The sequence below is a fragment of the Urocampus carinirostris genome, chromosome 19, assembly GCF_059441175.1.
Source record: "Urocampus carinirostris isolate Australia breed hairy pipefish chromosome 19, RoL_Ucar_1.0, whole genome shotgun sequence".
In the NCBI taxonomy this organism is placed as follows: domain Eukaryota; kingdom Metazoa; phylum Chordata; class Actinopteri; order Syngnathiformes; family Syngnathidae; genus Urocampus; species Urocampus carinirostris.
This window is the reverse complement of record NC_142367.1, coordinates 27,959,728-27,982,499: the sequence shown is the minus strand read 5'-3', so window position 1 is coordinate 27,982,499 and position 22,772 is coordinate 27,959,728. Positions and strand designations below refer to the sequence as shown.

General features: G+C 40.9%; 2 protein-coding genes across 2 annotated transcripts in view; both read right to left on the bottom strand.

Moving 5' to 3' along the window:
• Positions 1-22,510, bottom strand: part of dock1 (dedicator of cytokinesis 1) — a 197,617-nt gene extending 175,107 nt beyond the window's left edge. The window contains exons 1-7 of the mRNA XM_088324183.1: positions 22,338-22,510; positions 3,363-3,446; positions 2,978-3,018; positions 2,834-2,889; positions 1,075-1,171; positions 851-999; positions 641-776 (exon numbers count right to left, since the gene is read on the bottom strand). Coding sequence (XP_088180309.1) covers positions 641-776; positions 851-999; positions 1,075-1,171; positions 2,834-2,889; positions 2,978-3,018; positions 3,363-3,446; positions 22,338-22,380 — 606 coding nt within the window. The 5' untranslated portion in view covers positions 22,381-22,510. The remainder of the gene's footprint in view (positions 1-640; positions 777-850; positions 1,000-1,074; positions 1,172-2,833; positions 2,890-2,977; positions 3,019-3,362; positions 3,447-22,337) is intronic.
• Positions 19,965-20,462, bottom strand: LOC148347906 (uncharacterized). The gene is made up of 2 exons (XM_088323108.1): positions 20,139-20,462; positions 19,965-20,035 (listed from the first exon to the last, which is right to left on the bottom strand). Exons 1-2 carry the CDS (start codon positions 20,449-20,451, stop codon positions 20,013-20,015), a joined length of 336 nt encoding a protein of 111 aa, XP_088179234.1. The 5' UTR covers positions 20,452-20,462; the 3' UTR covers positions 19,965-20,012.
• Positions 22,511-22,772: the final 262 nt, after the last annotated feature.

Genomic DNA, 22,772 nt, shown 5'->3' with positions numbered 1-22,772 from the left:
ATCAAGACATGATCCTTAGATCTTGACTAAATTACGAATCTAGTTGTAGATCTGAACAAGACGCGAGTAAATATCGTCACCCCATATTGGTGTAGGGTAAAATGATGGTTCTATATAGCTTCCATTTTCATTGCAAGAAGTTCTTCCCATTACAATTTTCAATTGGGAAACACAACTTTCATTTTTTGCATGGCCCATAATAAATGTCCATAACTGATACGTAATCCTTGCACTAATACACATTTCATAGTGCCCCTGTTTACATGTAGCATGCACCTGTCACCTGGGTAATAACCCATAGGGGGCAATGATGCGTCATAGGACAATGCCATACAACCTCATGCCAGCTGCCGTCAATCACAAAGGAAGAATTGCAATGGCAATGTGAAGGCACAAGAGAACCGTGTAGGTGTCATTTTAAGCAGATATGTTGGGAAAAAAAAGGCAACCATTTCATTTACTAACATTTTTGCCAAAATTCAAGCATGTTTTCAATGATTGAAAACACGTTAAACTAAAGCTTTTTCAAGTATTTCAAGCACCCGTACAACCCTTGAAAATGGGGGTTTGGAATCAAAGTTAGGGTTTATTTGGGGGATGAAATCCCATCTGAAAATGTTAAGATAGGATTATCTCCCACCTTTTCTTCTTGGATGCGGTCCTCGATTTGCTTGGATGCAGTTTCATGGGCTCTAAATAGACTGATGGTGCTGGTTAGATCTGGGTCTAAAATATTGCCATCTTTGTCCCGAACCACGAGGTCCAGATCCAAGTACCTGGAGTAAAAGAAAAGATTTTCGGTTTGCCGAGCTTCCTGTTCTACTAGCCTTCATAGATAACGAAACCTCACTTGTTTCCATAGTCAATCTTGGAGGTCACTTTCTGTTTGAGTTCGGAGAGTTCATCCTGCGGGAGTGTCCCCGAAAGGATTTGGGAACGCCATTCTATCAAGTTGTAGATCATGTCCCGCACAGAGTTGAACATCTCGCGTTTGTCTCCCTTCCGGTAAGAAAAACTCTTGTAACGCTTACACGACAAGGACATTTGTAGATTTGCAAAGAAACTGACACTTACCACGTACAAATCCCGCCATATAGATGCCCACTCCCGTAGTGTGGTGGTCACTTCCTGCACTAGTGGTAACTCAGTGGGTACAACTGTCTCCTTTTGCCTACATTGAAATGAAATGAAATGATCTGCATTTACATAGCGCTTTACAAGTCAAGACTTCCCATAGCGCTTTACAGTGTGCTTCACATTTCCCGATAGCAGCCGTCCAGCCATGTAAGGCGCTAACCTGCTTATTGGGGGTTCAGTGTCTTACCCAAGGACACTTTGACATGTAACACGGACGAGCCGGGATTCGAACTGCGATCTCTTGATCCCAAGACGAGCGCTCTACCTCCTGAGCCACTGCTGCCCCATTGGTCAAGTCAAATCAATATACAGTATCTGCTGACACTTTACAATAAACGTTATGCAACCCTGAGACCCTCGTGAGGATAGTTCATTAAAATCGATGGTTGATATTGAGCAAAAAGGCCAAAACTAAAAAAAAACATGAATGTGAAGAAAAGAAACAGTAATCCCTTGTTTATCGTCCAGGGCTTCAAAAGAAACCTGTGATAGGGCAAATCTGTTTTTCGGTTGTTATTTTATGGCAGGCAGAAAGAACTGGTGTTTCAGGCCATGGTTTGTTGAAACGTGAGCAAAAGAAATAATTCAGGAGTCGGTTATAATAAAAGATGCTTGGAGTGGTCAGTAGCTGCAGTACCCAATTTGGCCGCCATCAGAGACCCCATAAAAGTAGATAATGATCCATTTTGTTGGTATTTACTGAGGGTGCCTTGACACCAAACCTAGCTAAAGACTCTCACAGATGCCTAAAGTTTAACTGTGTTGATTTTCACAAAAAGGGATCGGCAGTTTCGGAGCCTATAAATCACATACAAAGATATGCGAAGAGACACGTACGCATGCACGAATCAAGATTTATGGTAGTTGAGTCAAGTAGTTGAAATTAAATTTAGATAGATGGCTTTGGATGGATAGATTATATTTAGACAAGAAAATCGTCCAGGATTACCATGCCTATAGAAGATGGGATTTGGCTGCTTGGAGAGGTCGGTAGTTGTGAGCTATAGTACAGGGACCCCACCAAAGCAGAACACACAAAAGCAGATGTTTATTGATATTATTGGTAATTATTGGGATGCCTTGACACAAAACCTAGCTAAGGACACATGCGGAGGCCTAAAGTACAACAGTGTAATTATATAAGAAAATCAGATTAGCCATTTTGTAGCAAATAAATCACACACACACACAAATCTGGATTTATAAATTAGTTTAGATTAAGTGAGATGAATTAGATTAAATATATTATATACTGAAGCCAAAAAACAAACCATTTTTAAATTTGTTTAACAAATAACGGTACTGTGTACATTTTTTTTTGTACCTTTGTTTTTACAAATAACTCCTCTACCAGAGCGGCATGGCGGATGAGTGGTTAGCATGCCAGACCCAGCGTGCGGAGGCTCAGGATTCAAAACCAGCTACCGGCTTTCCCATGCAGAATTTGCATGTTCTCCCTGGGCCTGCGTGGGATTCCTCCGGGCATTCGAAAAACATGTTTTTATTTTGTTTTGCAGTTGTGGTTTTTCATAGCATGGATGGATTCCCACAACTGAATACTACAGCCTATGTACATTTTATTCAATCTCTTCAAACCTATAAAATGTCTGGAGAAGTTCTGAATACAGTTGAAAGGTTTTTGATCTCAAAGCGGCATTAATGTGGAACGGCAGCAATACACAGTTCAAGTACTGACCCGCTGCCCTCGACGGTCGCTTCTTTCAGGTGAATGTAGCTCGCGGGAAAGATGCCCTGCAAGAGCAGAATATTGGGCGGACAGGTCAATGTCAAACATGTCTCGGTCGAGAATGGTGTCACAACTTGATAACGCGTCACTCACCTTTCTGGATTTTCTCCTCAGCCTATGCCCTCTGTACCAGTCTTTAAAAACAGAATAGAGAAAGAGAGAACTATTTTCAGGAAAAAAATAAAATGAGATCAGCCCAGCTCTCTTGACATTTGTATCAGGTGCAGGGTTTTATTACAATTTATTCAGAACCATTTAAAGAAGAAATCTGATGTGAATCGTGTATTTTTGCAGGCCCACAAAAATATATACTGTATGTTCTGCCATCCATCCCACCAATAATCTCGTTACCAGTCTGTTTCTCCGTTTTTCAGGTACTGGTTCAATGAGGGTTTCAGGCCGCCAAACACTCACGAGTGCGCGTTTTCACCAACTTATTCTCCTCCCGAGTCGATGCAGCCTTTGCAGAAATGCTTACGTTCATGTGTCTCCAATATGTGAACCGTGTCTCCTATCTGCAGCGACAGCTCCTCCTCTCCGCGGGCATCATAGTTGTATATTGCTGAAAACAGAGGAGAGGGATTCTTACAAGGAAGAAGAAGCATGTTTTTCAGTGATTTTCCATAGAATTTGGCGAAACCGCATCGGGTGCACAGTCTGGAGCGGTCCTCAGGGGCAAGAACATCTAGTTTTTAAATTCAAACGCATAGATCAGCAGTGTTCTGGTTTGCCCGCGTCCCTGCGTCCTAGACGCATCATTTTTGCTGGGGACGCATTGTGTCAAATCAACGTGCGTCCCCGGGACGCAACGTTTTTGACACCAAATTGTCATTACTACTCGATTACTTTTTTTTTTTTTTTTTTTTAAACAAAGATTAACCGCACTCCAAACTTTTAGTCAAGCAGATCCGCCATTGTTGTTTTGGTCTCGCGCCGATCTCAGCAAACGAGATCTCGTTGCTTCGAGATGACGTCATTGTTTTGGTGGTTGTCGATTGAAAGAAGTATGCCTCCGTAAAAACAGTTGGTATAGGTGCAAATCAACAAAAATTGGTCATTTCTTCAGTGTCGGTAATAAGTCGAAACATATAACAGAAAGTGGTAACAACGGCAATAATTTCGGCACGAAAAAACGGCGGAGAAATTCTTCGGAAGACCGCGAAGGCAAGGAAAACACGTGTTTTAAAGCGAACGATTCGACGAAAGATAAACAAAAGAATACTCCAAGCAAGAAAAGGACATTTCTGCCAAAATGGACTCAAATATATTCCTAGTTACGCTATGAGGAGGCTGATAATGGAGGCTACATGTTCTGTGATGCATGCACCCAGCGTGACAAAAAACTGGATTGCATAAATCATTTCGCAAAACGAACTTTCAGAAAAGCACATTGGATCGGCACCACGACAATGAAAACCACAAATTAGCTATGAAAATTCCGTTGCTGCAATTGGACCTTGAGAAGGCATTACAACTGTGGCGGGACAGCAAACCACGAAGAATATCTCATCTCATTAGCTGCACCGCTTATCCTCAGTAGGGTCGCGGGGGTGCTGGAGCCCATCCCAGCAATCATCGGGCAGTGGGCAGGGGACACCCTGAACTGGTTGCCAGCCAATCGCAGGGCACACAGGGACAACTCACTCGCTCATTCACACCTAGGGACAATTTGGACTGGTCAATCCACCTGAAATGCATGTTTTTGGAATGTGGGAGGAAACCGGAGTGCCCGTAGGAAACCCACGCAAGCACGGGGAGAACATACAAACTCCGCACAGGTAGGCTGGTAGCTGGATTTGAACCCACGCGGGAGGTTCCCAAGACCTTAGAACTGTGCCGCACACGCGCTAACCACTGTTCCGCCGTGCCACGAAGAATATATGAACTGAAAAATCTGAAGTGATTAAAACTGCATGAATATATAGACTCATTATTCAGCAATATTCTTTTGTCTCATCTCATCTCATCAGCTGCACCGCTTATCCTCAGTAGGGTCGCGGGGATGCTGGAGCCCATCCCAGCAATCATCGGGCAGTGGGCAGGGGACACCCTGGACTGGTTGCCAGCCAATCGCAGGGCACACGGGGACAGACAACTTATTATTTTGTATAATGTACAATATTTTTGTGAACTGAAAAATCCGAAGTGATAACTGCTTTGTATTACCAATTAAGTGTAATGATTAAAACTGAATGAATATATAGATTTAAATATTTATTTATATATTTGTCGCCGATTCACAATTTCAACCTCGATGACACTAAATTTATGGGTCTCTGTTGGGACCCATGGATTTTTGAGCATGCGAGTCCCCGGGACCCATCACTTTTCAGAGGTAAAATGAACACTGGATCAGGTGCATTTTTAGAGCAAAATCAAGAAGCTAGATCTATGATTAATTTGTAGCCTTGTAAACAAATGAATCACAAATACACAAATTACGAAAGATTACACAGAAAACAAGTCAAGCTAAAAATAACTAGAATGGTTCCGATGTCAATACAAATCCGAGTTTAAGATATCTTACTGGTGGGTCAATAGACCAAATCACTCATAATTTGATAAATGACGGTACCGTATTTTCCGCACTATAAGGCGCACCGGGTTATAGGGCGCACCCCGAAAAAATCGTTTTTGGTCCTATTTTTGACATACATAAGGCGCACTGGATTATAAGGCGCTACAATGGGAACGTCGACAAAACAGTCAGATAGTTCAGTCCAACTGATTACCCCCTTAACATTCCCAAAGCTTGCAAAGACGCAAATACGTGTCGAGATCACGTGCGGATGCGGTGTCCGTACGATGTCACTCAAATGCATCGTTCCAAAGATCATTCGGAAGGTTAAAGTCTTGGGATTCAAGAAATGCCAACCATTCCTTAGTTTCTATTTTCTTTTTCGCTCGCAACTTTACTGTGCATATGACACTAAACACTTGGAATTGAGTTGAAATTAAAAATAGACACTCCATACCATCCATTATCTGCACCGCTTATCACAGAAACATCGAATTCAGTCTGAAACAAGATACAGGGAAAATATATAGCCGGAGTAGCTCACCGAAGTCGTTGTGTTCAATAATAATGTGCAGCCGTGGTCCTCTTATATCCGTGAGTTTACTAAATCCAGGAGAATAAAATATTTACAAATACAGAATAGAAAAAAATGCTTTCTGTGTGCCGTCAGCCACGTGCTATATGCATTCATCTTTTTTGGCCAATCGCAGGCTTTGTTTTGCCGTCCAAGCCAATGCCAGCCTGTAAATGATAAAAAGGATCCACCTCTTGACCTCCGAATAACTTTAGCCAATAGTGATCGATTCAAATGATGATGGACACATTGGTTAGCCAATGAAACGCCGGTAAATAAATCCCAGCATACACCGCGGACTACTTGGCGTTCGGGGGAAAATCGAGTCGGCGGCTGCAAGTTAGTTGGAAAACTTAATGTTGATCCATAAATAAGGCGCACTGTATTATAAGGCGCATGGTCAGCTTTTGAAAAAAAAATAAAGGCCTTTAGGTGCGCCTTATAGTGCGGAAAATACGGTATTAATTATCAGCACCCCTTCTTTTGTGATTCCTGCTATGACAAGATGCCGATTCCTCTTTGATGGTTTCCCTGTCAACCTCAGCCAATTGCTCCCAAGATTAATTATGGATATAAATATTAGCCTTCAGAAACACTCCGCATTAGAGCCATAAATATCATTAAAATGATTTTCCTCTGGAGCTGTTCCTCTGCTCAATGTGCACACACCTATTTGAACCAATCAACTAATATTTTATTCCTGCAGTCCAAGTTAGTAAAATTGGATGATTTAGTAAAATTTTTCACTGCGCAACTGCTATTTAAGGTCAACAAAGACATGGTGCCAGGAAACATCCATAAAAGAAGAGGGAGATTATAAAGGGGCTGTAGTAAGCTCATAATCCCAAAGGTGAGAACCACCGGGAAAAGTATGTGTGTGTCTGTGTGTGGAGTCAAACTTTGGAATAATTGACAAGACGGGATCAAACAATGTCCAACTATTCACCTGTTCAAATTTAAATACAAAAAAAAACATGACTGGTGGAATACAGTGTTGAAGAAAATGGGTGATACGAGAGATTGGGAACAGTGCGTCTAGAACAGGGGTGTCAAACAGGCGGCCCGGAGGCCGAATCAGGCCCACTAAGGGATTTAATCTGGCCCGTGAGACAATTCTCAGAGAAGCGCAAGAGAAAAACGAGCTGCAGGTTGAAATATATCCACTTGATATTGCCAAAGCCAGGGGCTTCTCTCAAACGCTGTACTTGTATATTTCTCTCTCTCGCTCTCTCTCATTGTTACTCTCTCTCTCGTACTCTCTCTCTCTCTTTCACGCTCTCCGTCTCTTTTTCTCTTTCTTTGTTCCTCTTTGTCTCTTTCTCTCTGTGTCTTTTTACCTTATTTTTCTCTCTTCCTCTTTTCCTTTTCTCTTTTCCCTCTTTCTCTCTCTCTCTCTTGCTTTCCCCTTCTCTCTTTCTCCCCTTCTCACTTTCTCTTTTCTTTTCTCTCCTCTCTCTTTCTTGCTTTCCCCCTCTCTCACTATTTCTCTTTATATCTTTTTTGTTTCTCCCTCTCTTTTTTCTGTCTCCCTCTCTTTCTCCCTTTCTCTCCTCTCTACTTTTCTCTCTCTGTCTTTCCTTATTTTCTTTCTCATCTACTATTCCGGCCCCCTAGAGAATGTTTTTTCTATCGTGTGGCCCCCGAGTTCAAATGAGTTTGACACCCGTGGTCTACAACTATGGTTAGCTTTGTGTTATTTTTGCTATTGTTATATCATAACTGTTATTATTGATATTACTATTGTTGTTATTATCATTTGTGTATTTGGTGGGGAAGATGAAGGGGTAGGGAATAGAAGCATTTGCTTCTTACTACCCCTTTTTGAACATATTATGTCACATTCTGTTGTTGAGTTAGTTTTTTTTTTATTGTTTTTTTATTTTAATGTTCAAATAAAGTTCAGTCATTCATTCATTCATCGACCAAATAACAAATGAATTAACCTAAAGCAAAAAAAGGGTGCTGGCGAGCGCAACATGTTAGCCATCTCTTCTTAAATGAGATAACCAAGTTAATTTGATGACTACGAAAAAAAAGTTATATTTTCAAATCTACATATATATAAAAAAAGCAGATTTTATGACACCCTGGCAGGACCAGGGTCTAAGACTTTGTTTCCAAGGTCCACCCACGTCGGTCGACAGCGACGCCAGGGGCCGGCGCCACTCATGGTGTCATCATCAACAAGCGGTGGGAGAGATCAAAACACTGGGTGGTGTGAAACTAACCGAAATTATTTTTGCTTGGCGGCCATTTTAATAGCGGCCAATAAAAATCGTCTGTTTGTCACGGCCAACTGACGTCTTAAAACAAAAGTCGACAAGGGCCGGGTGCTCGATATGAGCCGTTGCTTGGCGTGGATTCACCTTGGACGCGATTTCTATTAGTTCCTCGTGATATCGACGAGGTTTTCCTGGAGACACTCGAGCTTAAAAGGTGTCATGGGAGATCACAGCGAATGGTGCCATTAGATTAGAGTAGTGCTTCGCTATTATTTTCTGCCATGTCCCCCCTAGGAAGAAGAAATCCTCTCGCACTCCCCCTCGGAATAAGAAATCCTCTCGCATCCAATGTTCCCTGTATTTTTCCACGGGTCTGAGCGTTCACACAAAGTCGGTGGGCAACGCTCGAAACAACAGCGAGCAACGGCAATCCCAAGTGTGGCAACTAAATCATGATCAAACATGTCCAAAACTTGACATCAAGTTGCATTTTGCTGAGTTTCCGGCAATGCAAAAAAATATTTTCACTTTTGAATGAATTGACTGATGTATTATTGCAAAGGTCGTACAGTCTACAAACGTGATTTGTTTTTACAACAATTCTTTCACAAGATTTTCATTTCATTTTTTTCCTGGTATCTTTTGTCGCATAATCCTAACATTTTGGGGGGCTTATTGAGTCGGTTGCACGATACACAACTGTATTTAATCACATTTTTTTAGTGGTAGTACAATGTTGGCAACACGATTGACTTGGTATAATTGGAAATGATTTGAATGCAACACAGGCTTTTTCTTCTTTTTCCATGTTTTTTTCTATTTATTTTTTTTAATTCCTTTAAAAAAAATCTCATCGTGTTTATTTTTTCCGAGCTGTTACGTTTTTCTTTTTGTTCTCTATTTACTTTTTTTTCCCTTTGTTTCTTTTTCTTTTTTTCTGGCTTTTATCTGAATTTTTTCCCTCTTTTTTCTCTTCCCTTTGTTTCTTTCTCAGCCTTTCACTACCTTTTCATTTTGGTATTTTTTTCTTATTTGTTCTATTCCCCCCCCCTTCCTTTAAGTCATTTTGTGCACAATTTTAGATAATTTTTGGTCGTGTAGGGATTAAAGAAGCAAAAACAACCTGAAGAGCCGTTTGGGACCTGAAAGAGCCGGTTCTCTTTCGTGAGCAGAGCCGAAGAAGCCGGTTCTCGACAAACTCTACTGACTTTACTCAACTTCGTTCTACAGTACTTCGACCTTGACTTCAAAATACCGCATTTAAAAAACTACTATAACCACTTTTACCTGGTTTTATCTCACTTTTATATCACTTTTCGGGAATGTCATGGCGAACATATAACCAAAACCATAGAGCTTATTTTATGGTAGAGTGCATAACAGTTCTCAAAAGTAATTTACATACGGTGTGCATTACCGTTCGACTACATTCACAACAAATACAAAGACGGAATGGTTTAAGTTGTATTACATTCCCACCAAATGCAAGACGAAGTGGTTTTGGTTATATGTTCGCCATTACATTCCCGAAAAGTGATATAAAAGTGAGATAAAACCAGGTCAAAGTGCTTATTAGTAGCTAGGGGATGCATTTCTCGCCATAACAATGGCAAAAATCTCAAACATTTTCAAGCATTTTCCTGACCTTGAAAACACAACCTTAAAATTCAATATTTTTTAAGGATTTCAAGCATCCGTACGAACCCTGCATGTTTGACCCTGGAGTCCCATGTCTAACCTCGAAGTATTCAATGTTTCAAAACATCGATATAACAATAAAGACCATTCAATTTATGGTGAATCAATAAATACGTGAATTCACCGGAGCCACGTGCTGACACGTGAACAAAGACCCGCGCTACGCGCAGGAAGTACACGCATACACAAGTACAAGTACACGAAACCTGCATCGGACATGGGCCAAGGATGCAAAACAAAACAAAAAACAGGCAGGCGCTTTCATCATTTGACAAACGGAGCGCGCTTCACAATGCCATCGCTAATGGCAGGAAATGCCTGCGTGCTTATTTTTAAGCGGGGCGCTTGTTTGTGCATCGGGACATTTTGATTAAGCGAGAGCAAGGCACGGGAAACTTTTTGACCCAAAGAGACATCAGGAAGAAATATTCCAAATAAAATAAAAAATTGAGAGAGCCACACCATATATTTAAAGACAAAATTCAACAAATCCGCCAAACACTCTCCAGACAATTACATTGAAAACGGAGTAATGTCATGTTTATTTGTTTGGCCCTTAACCACAAAGAGTCTCAAAGGGCTGCACAGATCAAAGACTATTGCAAACTAGACTATTATGACACCATCCCCTGATCTAAAACCTACATGAGGGCAAAGAAAAACTCAAAAACCTCAAGTCAAGTCCTGTTTATTTGTATTGCCCTTAATCACAAAGAGTCTCAAAGGGCTGCACAGACCACAGACTATTGCAAACTACAGACTATTATGACACCATCCCCTGATCTAAACCCTACATAAGGGCAAAGAAAAACTCAAAAACCTCAAGTCAAGTCCTGTTTATTTGTATTGCCCTTAATCACAAAGAGTCTCAAAGGGCTGCACAGACCACAGACTATTGCAAACTACAGACTATTATGACACCATCCCCTGATCTAAACCCTACATAAGGGCAAGGAAAAACTCAAAAACCTCAACATGAGGAAAATGAAGAAACCTAGACAAGGGACAGTCTCAAAGGGCTGCACAGACCGCAGATTATTGCAAACCACAGTCTATTATAACACCATTCCCTGATCCAAAACTTACATGAGGGCAAATAATACACAGATATTGTCAACATAAAATATAGGTTATTCTTATGCTATAGAGTAGAAGTGTGTTTTAAGCTTAGATTTAAACATTTCCACTGAGGTTGCAGACCCAATCTCAGGGGGAAGAGCGTTCCAAAGCAGCCTGGATGGAGAACGCTTTCGAACCCTCTCTCATCTGTTCTTGACTCTTGGGATCACGGGTAGACCAGCGTTTTAGAGCGAAGGCGAAATTAAATCAGAAAGATATGAGGGAGCAAGTCCCTGCAGGATTTTGTATAATACCAACAGAACCTTAAAATTACATCTTAAGCGAACAAAGAGCCAATAAATTAATTGATTAAATCAGTCTGAGAAAATCATAAGAGCTAAAGGAAATGGTAATCACCGGCAGGTGCTCTGTGGATTGTTATCAGGTCCGGTAAGAGACTGAGGCAGCGTTGGGAGAGAAAGCAATTGCGAGGGTGCAGGTCCGGCCTACTGCTTTAGCTAGGCTAACAACTCTCGCAAGCCACCAACGGCAGATCCATTACCCAAGAAACGGATGATCGGAGCCAAAACTCGTGGGAAACCACTATATTCGTCTAGTCTTGTAATCATCACAAAGATCTGACTGAAGTCGCAGTTACCCGATGCTAAGGTGCAGCTAGCCAGCCGCTTTCTAAATCTCTATCGTACTCTGAAAGAAGAAGCCCTCAAATTTTGTTGCACTTTTAAATGACAATAATGACAATTTATTCAACTGCAATTCTGTTTTTTTTCGTAAATCTTGAGTTGATATTTTGTTACGGACGTATACTATAGTCAGTTGGGACGTCATCTCGAGGCAAGTTTACATGGCACTATGATTAAGTTCTTACACAAAAGAAAACTAGCACAGAAAATGCACTTGTCTTTTAAAATAAAAAGAAAATCGTATAAGAATAGCAATACAGGTCTGGAAAATCTCAATGAGGGTTGTTTTTTTTTTTTTTTTTTTTTTTTTTTTTTCAAAAAATTGTGCCCTTAGTTGTTGTATTGAGAAACCTTTGATTTAGAATCACTTTGTGCATGTTCACATAGCAAATCAAACAAAGGCATTAAAAATGTTCTCATTTTTCAGCAAATGCTAAAATGACATCATTACCTACAAGGGGAGAAAACAGAAATGTTTTACAGACGTTTAGCAAAGAGTATTAATTTGGCTTTGAAATCTGTGGTTGATTTGAAGTTGTTTGTCTTGGAATAGATGAGTCAGACGGAAAGAGTTGCAAAGCCCGGTGGTTTGCAATGCAGGATGCTTAATAAATGCAGCGAGTTCAGGAGGAAGTCTGCACGTAAGACTGCTGCAGTTCGCAATAAGTTTGCAAATCTCAATTGCATGCTAGTATGTATATTTCTTTCTGTTCAGCCATAATAATTCTTCATCAAAGACAAAGGGAACAGTGACATGTTCTTTACTGTCTTTAGCATCATGAGGATTGAAAAAACTCCTGAATAAATCTGACCTTTTCATTTCAATTGATCATTTTCAAGTCAAGTCAAGTCATGTTTATTTGTTTGGCCTCTTATCACAAAGAGTCTCAAAGGGCTGCACAGACCACAGACTATTGCAGACTACAGACTATTATGATACCATCCCCTGATCTAAAACCTACACGAGGGGAAATAGTACACAAATATTGTCAACATAAAATATAGATTATTCATATGCTATAGAGTAGAAGTGTGTTTTAAGCTTAGATGGAAAGAGTATTCCACAGCATCGGGGCCCCCAATGGAAAACACTGTCAGATTTCTTCTTGGCTCTTGGGACCACTATTAGACCAGCATTTTCAGAGCGAAGGCTCCGGACGAGAACATATGAGGGAGCAAGTCCATGCATGATTTTGTATACTACCAACAGAACCTTAAAATCACATCTTAAGCGAACCGGGAGCCAATGCAGGTTAGCTAAAATCGGCATCATGTGATCAGCATACTAGCTGAAGGCTCTTGATTTTGGACTTGGGGAGACCGGAGAATAGTGCATTGCAGTTATCGAGACGGGAAGTAACAAACGCGTGAATTATAATCTTCGCATCTGACTGAGGCAACATAGGACGAATTTTAGCAATGTTGCGAAGTCCAGCCTTGACTCGGAGCTCTCCATCCATTGTGACATTCCTGATATGAAAAGCAACATTTCCTCAGTGCTTCTCTCCACTCGGATGTTTTTAGACAATTGCACTGCCATTATCTCCACTTTCCTGAAAGCGTCATCGAGGGGCTTTTGTTTCTAATTGGCTCAAGAGGAGAAAGGAGTCATTTCCTGTGGAGAGTTCCGTCACTGCAAATGAAGGGCCTTAAGCTCCGGACTGAAAGTACTCATTAAGCGCCATCAGCGAAAAAGGGCAAAGTCATGTGATTTCTTGTAATGTACTGTATAATGCAGGGCTCAGGAGGTAGACCGCTCGTCTTGGGATCAAGAGGTCCCAGGTTCGATTCCCGGCTCCTCCGTGGTATATGTCACAGTGTCCATGGGCAAGACACTGAATCCCTAATGCCCCCGATAGCAGGTAGTCAGTCGCCTTGCGTGGTTAGTGTGTAAAAGGAAAAAGTATGAAGGACATTGTAAAGCGCTTTGGGACGTCTTCATTGACTTGAAAAGTGCTATAGAAATGCAAACCATTGACATTTACATTGTATAGCAAACCCTGCTATTGCTTTCTCTCTCTCCTTCAGCATTTGCAAGCAGCAGATTTTGTGTTAAGATTCGAATTCAACTTATTGTCTATTATGCTCAGATGATGAAGGTGCTGTATCTGAGTCAGATCAGGGGGCCTCTCCTGTTACCAGTAAGCATGGAAACCAGTAGGGCTGCACAATTTCTTTTCTTAAGTACATTTTCTGTGCTAGTTTTGTTTTTGGTAATTTGTTAATACTCAACCATATTGAAATGCTAAACCTAAACTGTTAGGGTTGCTTTCTGTTGACCATTTTTTACTTTTCAATTCTTCAATCGATAGAAGTATGAAATGCATTATATAGGACAATTTTCAAAATAAAACATCACAAAATAACAGTCCAACATTTATTTTACAATGTCTTCATAACCAAACAAAGTCAACCTCTAACATAAATAACATTTGATAAAAGGAATTAATGAAATCTAAATAAAAAAACCAAGAACATTTACACGGTATAAAGATAAAATGTCGGCACCTAAAATAACCCACACCAAACAAAGTAAACAACAAAAATTAATTGTGCACACTAAAGATCTGATTTCCCCCTATGTCTCGGTCCGAAGCCTACGTTCTGAGCGTGCCGGTCTAGTGGTGATCCCAAGAGCAAAGAAGTGTTCTGCTGGTTCGAGAGCGTTCTCCATCCGGGCACCGGTGCTGTGGAATGCTCTTCCCCCTGAGATCGGGTCTGCAACCTCAGTGGAAATGTTTCAATCGAAGCTTAAAACTCACTTCTACTCTATAGCATATGAATAACCTACTCTTTTCGTCGGCTCCAGAGCAGCGGAATGTATGATAATATTCTGAAAAATAGTCTGTGTAATATAGTGTAATAATCTGTGAAGCCCTTTGAGACTCTTGGTGATTTAGGGCGTCACAAATAAAAATGACTTGACTTAAAAATAATCCACATACATACCAGGCTGTAAACATGACATGTCTGCAATTAGTGTAATATAAATTTTACAATGTACTACTGCAGCATGTTCATCAGTGCAAGAAAGGTATTCAAGTATGTATCCATATCCACCATAAAAAAGGTAAACATTTCACAATAAAATAAATAATATTTGGAAAAAAAAAAAGTCAACTCTTTAAGAAATGTAAGAACATCATTGTAAGTGGCGCTTGCAGTACTTATTTCAGTTGGGGACAAAACTTGAGAGTGTCACCTTTCAAAAGAGACCAAAAGTGTCATAATTCTTCAAACGGTTCAAGAACAGCATTCAATTTACTATAGGTATGTCTTCGATTGGGATTTTAGGGGAATTTTATCGGCACGTTTTTAAATTATAGTCTGGTTGTGTCAAACAATTCCAACACTTGGACGCAAAGCAAGCAGCCATTAATGACTTTTTTTTTTTTTTTTTGCAAAAATCACAACAAACAGCAAGAATGTCCATCAGTTAAAACCAGAATTCCATCTACTTGCAAACCCTTTCATTTTATCATACAGAATTATTAAAACAAATACTGAAACCGTGTCAAAATCTTACAATTACAACAAAAAACACAAATTGAACAGAAATGCACTGCATACTGGTCAAAAACAAATACTACCTGCCATTTAAAAACAGTTAACTTAATCCCTCAGCATCAATCAATCAATCAAGTTACATTCTATCTATCTACCCGACATCAAGACAAACACATACAATAACAAAGAAAAGAAAAAGGAAAAAAGTACCGTATTTTCCGCACTATAAGGCGCACCGGGTTATAGGGCACACCCCGAAAAAATAGTTTTTGGTCCAATTTTTGACATAGATAAGATGCACCGGATGATAAGGCGCTACAATGGGAACGTGGACAAAACAGTCAGATAGTTCAGTCCAACTTATTACCCCCTCAACATTCCCAAAGCTTGCAAAGACGCAAATACGTGTCGAGAACACGTGCGGATGCGGTGTCCGTACCATGTCACTCAAATGCATCGTTCCATCATTCGGAAGGTTAAAGTCTTGGGATTCAAGAAATTCCAACCATTCCTGAGTTTCTATTTTCTTTTTCGCTCGCAACTTTACTGTGCATATGACAGTAAACACTTGGAATTGAGTTGAATTTAAAAATAGACACTCCATTCCATCCATTATCTGCACCGCTTATCACAGAAACATCGAGTTCAGTCTGAAACAAGATACAGGGAAAATAAAAAACCCGAAGTAGCTCACCGAAGTCGTTGTGTTCATAATAATGTGCAGCCAATGTCCTCTTATATCCGTGAGTGTAGTAAATCCAGGAGAATAAAATATTTACAAATACAGAATAGAAAAAAAATGCTTTCTCTATGCCGTCAGCCACGTGCCATAAACATTCATCTTTTTTGGCCAATTGCAGGCTTTGTGTTGCCGTTTAAGCCAATGCCAGCCTGTAAATGATAAAAAGGATCCGCCTCTTGACCTCCGAATAACTTTAGCCAATAGTGATCGATTCAAATGATGATTGACACATTGGTTAGCCAATGAAACGCCGGTAAATAAATCCCAGCATACACCGTTGTTTTGGCCAATTGCAGGCTTTGTGTTGCCGTTTAAGCCAATGCCAGCCTGTAAATGATAAAAAGGATCCGCCCCTTGACCTCCGAATAACTTTAGCCAATAGTGATTGAGTCAAATGATGATTGACACATTGGTTAGCCAATGAAACGCCGGTAAATAAATCCCAGCATACACCGCGTACTACTTGGCGTTCGGGGGAAAATCGAGTCGGCGGCTGCAAGTTAGTTGGAAGACTTTGCGACTTAATATTGATCCATATATAAGGCGCACTGTATTATAAGGCGCATGGTCAGCTTTTGAAAAAAATAAAGGCTTTTAGGTGCGCCTTATAGTGCGGAAAATACGGTAGCAATAAACACACACAATTTTTGGGGGGACCATGGCCAACCCAAATGCCCAAACACCCAAACAAGTTAGGCACCTCGGCGCCCAAGTCGGTCATGATTTCTTCCCTCCAAATGAAAACGGGACACAAGAAAGCGGCCATGTCACTCGGGTCAGGGTGACACAACACACTCTTTTGCTCAACAGCAGGTCCCAACAGCTTTCACTGGTTTACCCCTGCCGCATCATACAGGTGCCCTGCCCATCCCTCAGAGGGCGTCTAAACATCCCACAATCCTTTTACAACACCTCTCCACTCATTCCTATCACCAACAAGAGCTCTAGCTTCCAGTTGCATTACTACAACACATACATGTTAGGTTTCAGAAATGGGAAATCGGGAGGTTTTTTTTTCGAACGCAATTATTATTATTATTATTTGAAAAGACAACAATAAAATTCGTTTTTCATTCTACTTGGGCGGCAGTAGCTCAGGAGGTAGAGCGCTCGTCTTGGGATCAAGGGATCCCAGTTCGAATCCTGGCTCGTCCGTGTTACATGTCAAAGTGTCCTTGAGTAAGATACTGAACCCCCATTACCCCCAATAAGCAGGTTAGCGCCTTACATGGCTGCATTTTATTATAATATTATTATAATATTATACATTATATAATATTATATATTAATATATATATATATATATATATATATATATATATATATATATAAATAATATATATATATATATAATATAATATATATATATTAATATATATTAATATATAATATAATATAAACAAATGAATAAAGTATCTATCTATCTATCTAATAGTGCGGAAAATACGGTAATTAGTAACTGGAACTGAATTAGAAATTTCAACCCCTGATTTTTATGCGCTGGATAGATTGGGTTTTTTTTTTTTTGCGCGTAGAAGGTTTGGCCTCCTGTGCAACCGTTGGTTTACAAGCAATTCGCCCCAAAATCAAGCACTTTCCAAACCCTGAAAGAACAACATTCAAGTTCAAGCATTTTCTAGGATTTCCCAGCCGAAAAAACCCTGTATTGTTAAAGACGATTTCAAAATGAAAACAAAGTGACAGGCGAGACAGGGTTATCCCTTCACGGAACCAGCCGGATAACAGAAGTTGACAGTCCGGCGGCTCTTTTTGGAATTTTCATCACAGAAGTCCCATGAAATAATGGAATGACGCCTTCAGACGTCTCTGAACTGAGTTTCACACCACCGGTGTGCACGCCACAGGGCCATCTTTCAAGCTGGCAAAGGAAGCTGGACGGGGATAACTCGGCAGACAATACTAGGCCTGTTTGGATCAATACCGGGCGGGGGTATTGAGGGCATAGCTAGCATTATGTGCCAGGGTTGCAAGATTTCGGAAAACTCAACTGATTTTTTCAGACCAGTATTGCAATTTCGATTTTTGGCGATTTTTCTTTTAAAAAAGGGGCATTTTCTGTGCTGTTTTTGTGGGTCAATAATCATCGTGACATGCTTTAACCTGAAGAAAACCGCGCCATCTTCTGGTAGGCTTTGTTTCTGTGTGCTGACCATGATTTACTTTTTGATTTCTCAAGCTATGTTAAGCACCTGGTACAAACTCACGGCCCGCGGGCCACATCCGGCCCAATCCTTTTATATACATGTACTATAATGGCCCGGGTCTATGAAACCCTGATCACTTTCAAATTATACTCGGATACTAAAAACCACAATGGCCGAGAAAATGATGTTAACTGACATTGCCGGTAAACCCGTGTGTCTTATTTGTGGAGATTTTGTGGCCGTAATTAAGGAATTTCATGTGAAACGGCACTACAGGACAAAACTTCAGAGTAAGCTGAAAACCTTGAATGCAAAAAATACAGAAAGTTGAAGAGTTCGAGAAGAATATGAGGATGTTTTTTTCCAAAGCAAATTCTCAAAGTGAAAAGCACAAATTTTATTTCTATTTCCGTTTTTTCATATTTTCAATTTGTATGCGTCCAGATCGTGGGTGCAACCCTTTCCCTTTCTTCCAATAAAACTGAGAGAAACGTAACGCAAGTGGGTTCTGTCTCCGTTCTGGTCCTGACACAATATTAAAATACTGTGATATTTTTATGCAGAGCAACAAGTTTTAATTCATTTAATGTTTAAGTGTGTTTATTCTGGAATCATATTCCTGACTGTTTTGAATTCATATTTATTTATTTTTATTTTTTAAAAAGGAAAGTGTTTCAATAAATATTTATCCTGTTCGGCCTGCGACCAAAGGTGTGGTTTGAGTTCTGGCCCTCTGTATAATTTGAGTTTGACACCCCTAACCTAGTGGGTACAAGGGTTAAACTTACCTCTAAATGTTGTCATTACCAACTGAGCATCGGCGACTGTAACAAAATAATAACTATAGATCAACAAATAAAAACAGAATACGCAAGTACCTCTCCTAAATTCAGATTCAGATTCAGATCTACTTTATTGTCATTCTAGTACACGTGTATACAGAACGAAATGTCGATGCATCTGACCCCCACAGTTTCCTTGAATGTACAGATATAAATAAAGTTGTATTGTATTATGGCTACGTATAGTATTTTACCATAGTGCCGATAGTGCAAGAAGAGTAGCTAACCAGATGTGCAATATGGGCAGACAGGTTAACAAGTCAGGTACACAGTAACATTAACACTGTAACAATAACGCTGTAATTACAATAGTGCAGAGAGCAATGTGCAAGGAGTGGCAAGCTATAAAAAAAAACTGCCAGTAGTGCAAAAAGTCAGATTAACAGCCGTTTAGATTTAAGTTAACTATATGTTAGATTGACCATTTAACAGTCTAATGGCCAGGGGGACTAGACTATTGCGGAGCCTGGTGGTCCTGCACCGCACACTGCAGTACCTCTTCCCAGAGGCTAGCAGAGTGAACAGTCCATGATGGGGGTGAGAGGGGTCCCCGGTAATGTTTTTAGCATGGGATAGGCAGTGCTTCTGGCCAATGTCCTGAATGGAGGGAAGTGTAGTCCCGATTATTTTCTCTGCTGTCCTCGTTACCCTCCTCACACTACCCCAGTCGGTAGCGCTGCAGCCTCCACACCACACAGAGATACAGCTGGTCAGGATACTCTCTATGGTGCCCCTGTAGAATGTAATGAGGGAGGGTGGGGGCAGGTGGGCTCTCCTCATCCTCCGCAGGAAGTACAGGCGCTGCTGTGCCCTCTTAACCAGTGATGCAGTGTTCACGGACCAGGTGAGTTTGTTTGTAATGTGCACCCCTAGGAACTTGATACTGCTGACAACCTCCACAGCCTTGTTGTTGATGCAAAGTGGGGCATGGTTGGGCTGGTTTTTCCTAAAGTTGACAATGATCTCTTTAGTTTTGTCGACATTCAGGACCAGGCTGTTGTCCCTGCACCAGCCCACCAACTGCTCCACCTCCTCTCTGTAGGCCAGGTCGTTGTCATCCCTGATGAGGCCCACCACTGTTGTGTCGTCAGCGTACTTCACGATGTGGTTTGTGGCGGACCTAGGGACGCAGTCGTGTGTCATCAAGGTGAACAGCAAGGGGCTTAGGACGCAGCCTTGGGGGGAGCCCGTGCTGAGGTAGATGACATCTGAACTGTTCTGACCTATCCGCACTGATTGGGGTCTGTCACAGAGGAAGTCCAGCAGCCAGTTCCGCAGGGGGGTGTTGAAACCCAGGAGTCTCATTTTGTCTACCAGATGTTGTGGGATGATGGTGTTGAATGCTGAACTGAAGTCCAGGAACAGCATCCGCACATGGGTGTTCTTCTCTTCTAGATGTGTCAGGCTCAGGTGAAGCGCAGAGGAGATGGCATCCCTGGTGGAGCGGTTTGTCCTGTAGGCAAACTGAAAGGGGTCGAATGAGGAGGGGAGACTGGAGGTGATGTGCTCTTTAACCAGTCTCTCAAAGCACTTCATTATGATAGGAGTCAGTGCAACGGGCCGGTAATCGTTGAGTGATAAGATCTGGGGTTTCTTTGGCACTGGGATGATGTTGGCAAATTTGAAGCATGATGGTACTTTGGCTTGGTCTAGTGTCCCTACATACGAAAGTTTCAGGTTACAAGGCACCTGAACAGTAAAATATTGTCTCTGGTTACAAGTTCAAAAATACAGTGCAGTACGTGATGCTTTTCGCCACTTCCAGAGTTTTCTAAAAGTAAAAAAAAATGGCTATTGCTTCAAATCTGCCTGGCAACCAAAGTGCACACATTAATGCACCCAGCATGCTCATTGTGTCACCGTCACAGTTCAGAGACAAGGACGAGGAAGGGTTACGGCAAGATAGCAGGGAGGAAGAGGCAGCAGTCATTCAACCAGACCAAATTAAAGACATTTTAGCAAAATTCCAGTAAGTCTCGGAATTTGTGGAAGGGAATCACGTGGAAATAGTGTTGACGAGTCGGGCTATGGCTACTTCTGCCTCGCGCATTTCTGTGAAAATTCTAAAAGCCGGCAAAAGCGTTTTATTGGATCGGTTTTTCAATAAACCCGAGGCATAAAGGTAAATTCAGATTTATTCTTTCGTTTCTTTCCCAGGATGCTGGAAAAACACAGTGTAAAATACATTTTATTATTATTTTCTTTATTGACTTTATTAAACGAGCCGCCAGTTTATTGTTAAAAACCCAGAAAAATCTTCTTAAATTATACTACATCAAAGATATTGTGTCTTTACCTAAATTTGTCCCAACAGTGGAAAAATAGAATGTTGTATTTCTTCATTTTTTAATGTAAGCTGTGTAAAGAAGTACAAAAATGACACGTCACAATAGTCTGTGGTTTGCAATAGTCTGTGGTCTGTGCAGCCCTTTGAGACTCTTCGTGATTTAGGGCCGAACAAATAAACATGAACTGACTTCATTCGACATGTTGTTGAGTTTTTCCTTGCCTTCATGTAGGTTTTAGATCAGGGGATGGTGTCACAATAGTCTGTGGTTTGCGATAATCTGTGGTCTGTGCAGCCCTTTGAGACTCTTTGTGATTAAGGGAGTCACAAATAAACATGACTTGACTTCATTTGACATGTTTTTGAGTTTTTCCTTGCCTTCATGTAGGTTTTAGATCAGGGGATGGTGTCACAATAGTCTGTGGTTTGCAATAATATGTGGTCTGTGCAGCCCTTTGAGACTCTTTGTGATTAAGGGCCGAACAAATAAACATGAACTGACTTCATTCGACATGTTGTTGAGTTTTTCCTTGCCTTCATGTAGGTTTTAGATCAGGGGATGGTGTCACAATAGTCTGTGGTTTGCGATAATCTGTGGTCTGTGCAGCCCTTTGAGCCTCTTTGTGATTAAGAGCTGAACAAATAAACATGACTTGACTTAATTTTGCCTTGTATTGAAATGAATGTGATAAATGTTCTGGATGAAATATCTTATTTCTACCACTAGGTGGCACTAAATATTACACACTGTCCCTTGAAGACGAAATGACTCAACCCATTATGGACCAGTTAGCACAAAAGTACAAACGAGGCGTCATAAACAAAGCAGAAGCGAGCCAAAGTTGACATTTTAAATGTTTAAGTTCCCAAAAAAAGTTTCCTCCATTTGGAAAAGAGGCCCCCCTCGCTCCATCCGCACAGGAAACGGGAGCCTAAACAATTCCCAGCCTCTCCTTCCCAAACTCATCAAAAAACAAACTTGTTTCACAAATTCCAAACTCGCAAGTCACTTTTATCAAATTTGGAGGAGAAGCCGAAGAAAAGCTGAGAAGTATCCTTACACTTGCCAAACTTATTTCATGTTAGCTCAATGGCGCTAACGATGGACTTGTTGCTTTTAGCGTTTAACACTTACCGACACCATACTTTTCCTTCTTGGTGGGCACCCAGCGAGACATTCTCGGAGCTCCTTCCCCGTTTTCAAAGGTTCCTTCAGGTGCCAAACGCTCGCAAAACCCCCGACTTTTGCTTTACTTTCCGCCGAGAGTTGAGACGCTACAGCGGGTAGCCATGTTTTTTTCCGACGCTGTTTCCTGTAGGCTCCACTAGGGGGAAGCACTGTCACTATTTGGGTGCTCTTGTTCCGAACGGTGACAAAAAACCTGATTGAATCTTTTAGTTTAGAGACAACTTTCAAGTGTATTATTATCAAAAAGATACATTTTAAAGCCTTTTCTGCTGTCGTGATGTTATTTATATTTTTTTCCATATTATTATTCTTATAAATTGGGCCAGTTTCCAAGCACTGCTTTGTAAACATCCATCCTTCCATTATCTGCACTGATTATCT

Excerpts from the sequence above, each read along its gene's own strand:
- LOC148347906 (XM_088323108.1), bottom strand. The coding sequence starts at position 20,451 with ATGAAGTGCTTTGAGAGACTGGTTAAAGAGCACATCACCTCCAGTCTC. Across the intron at positions 20,036-20,138 it reads ACCCCAATCAGTGCGGATAG|GTCCGCCACAAACCACATCG; the intron begins GTCAGAACAGTT and ends CTGCGTCCCTAG.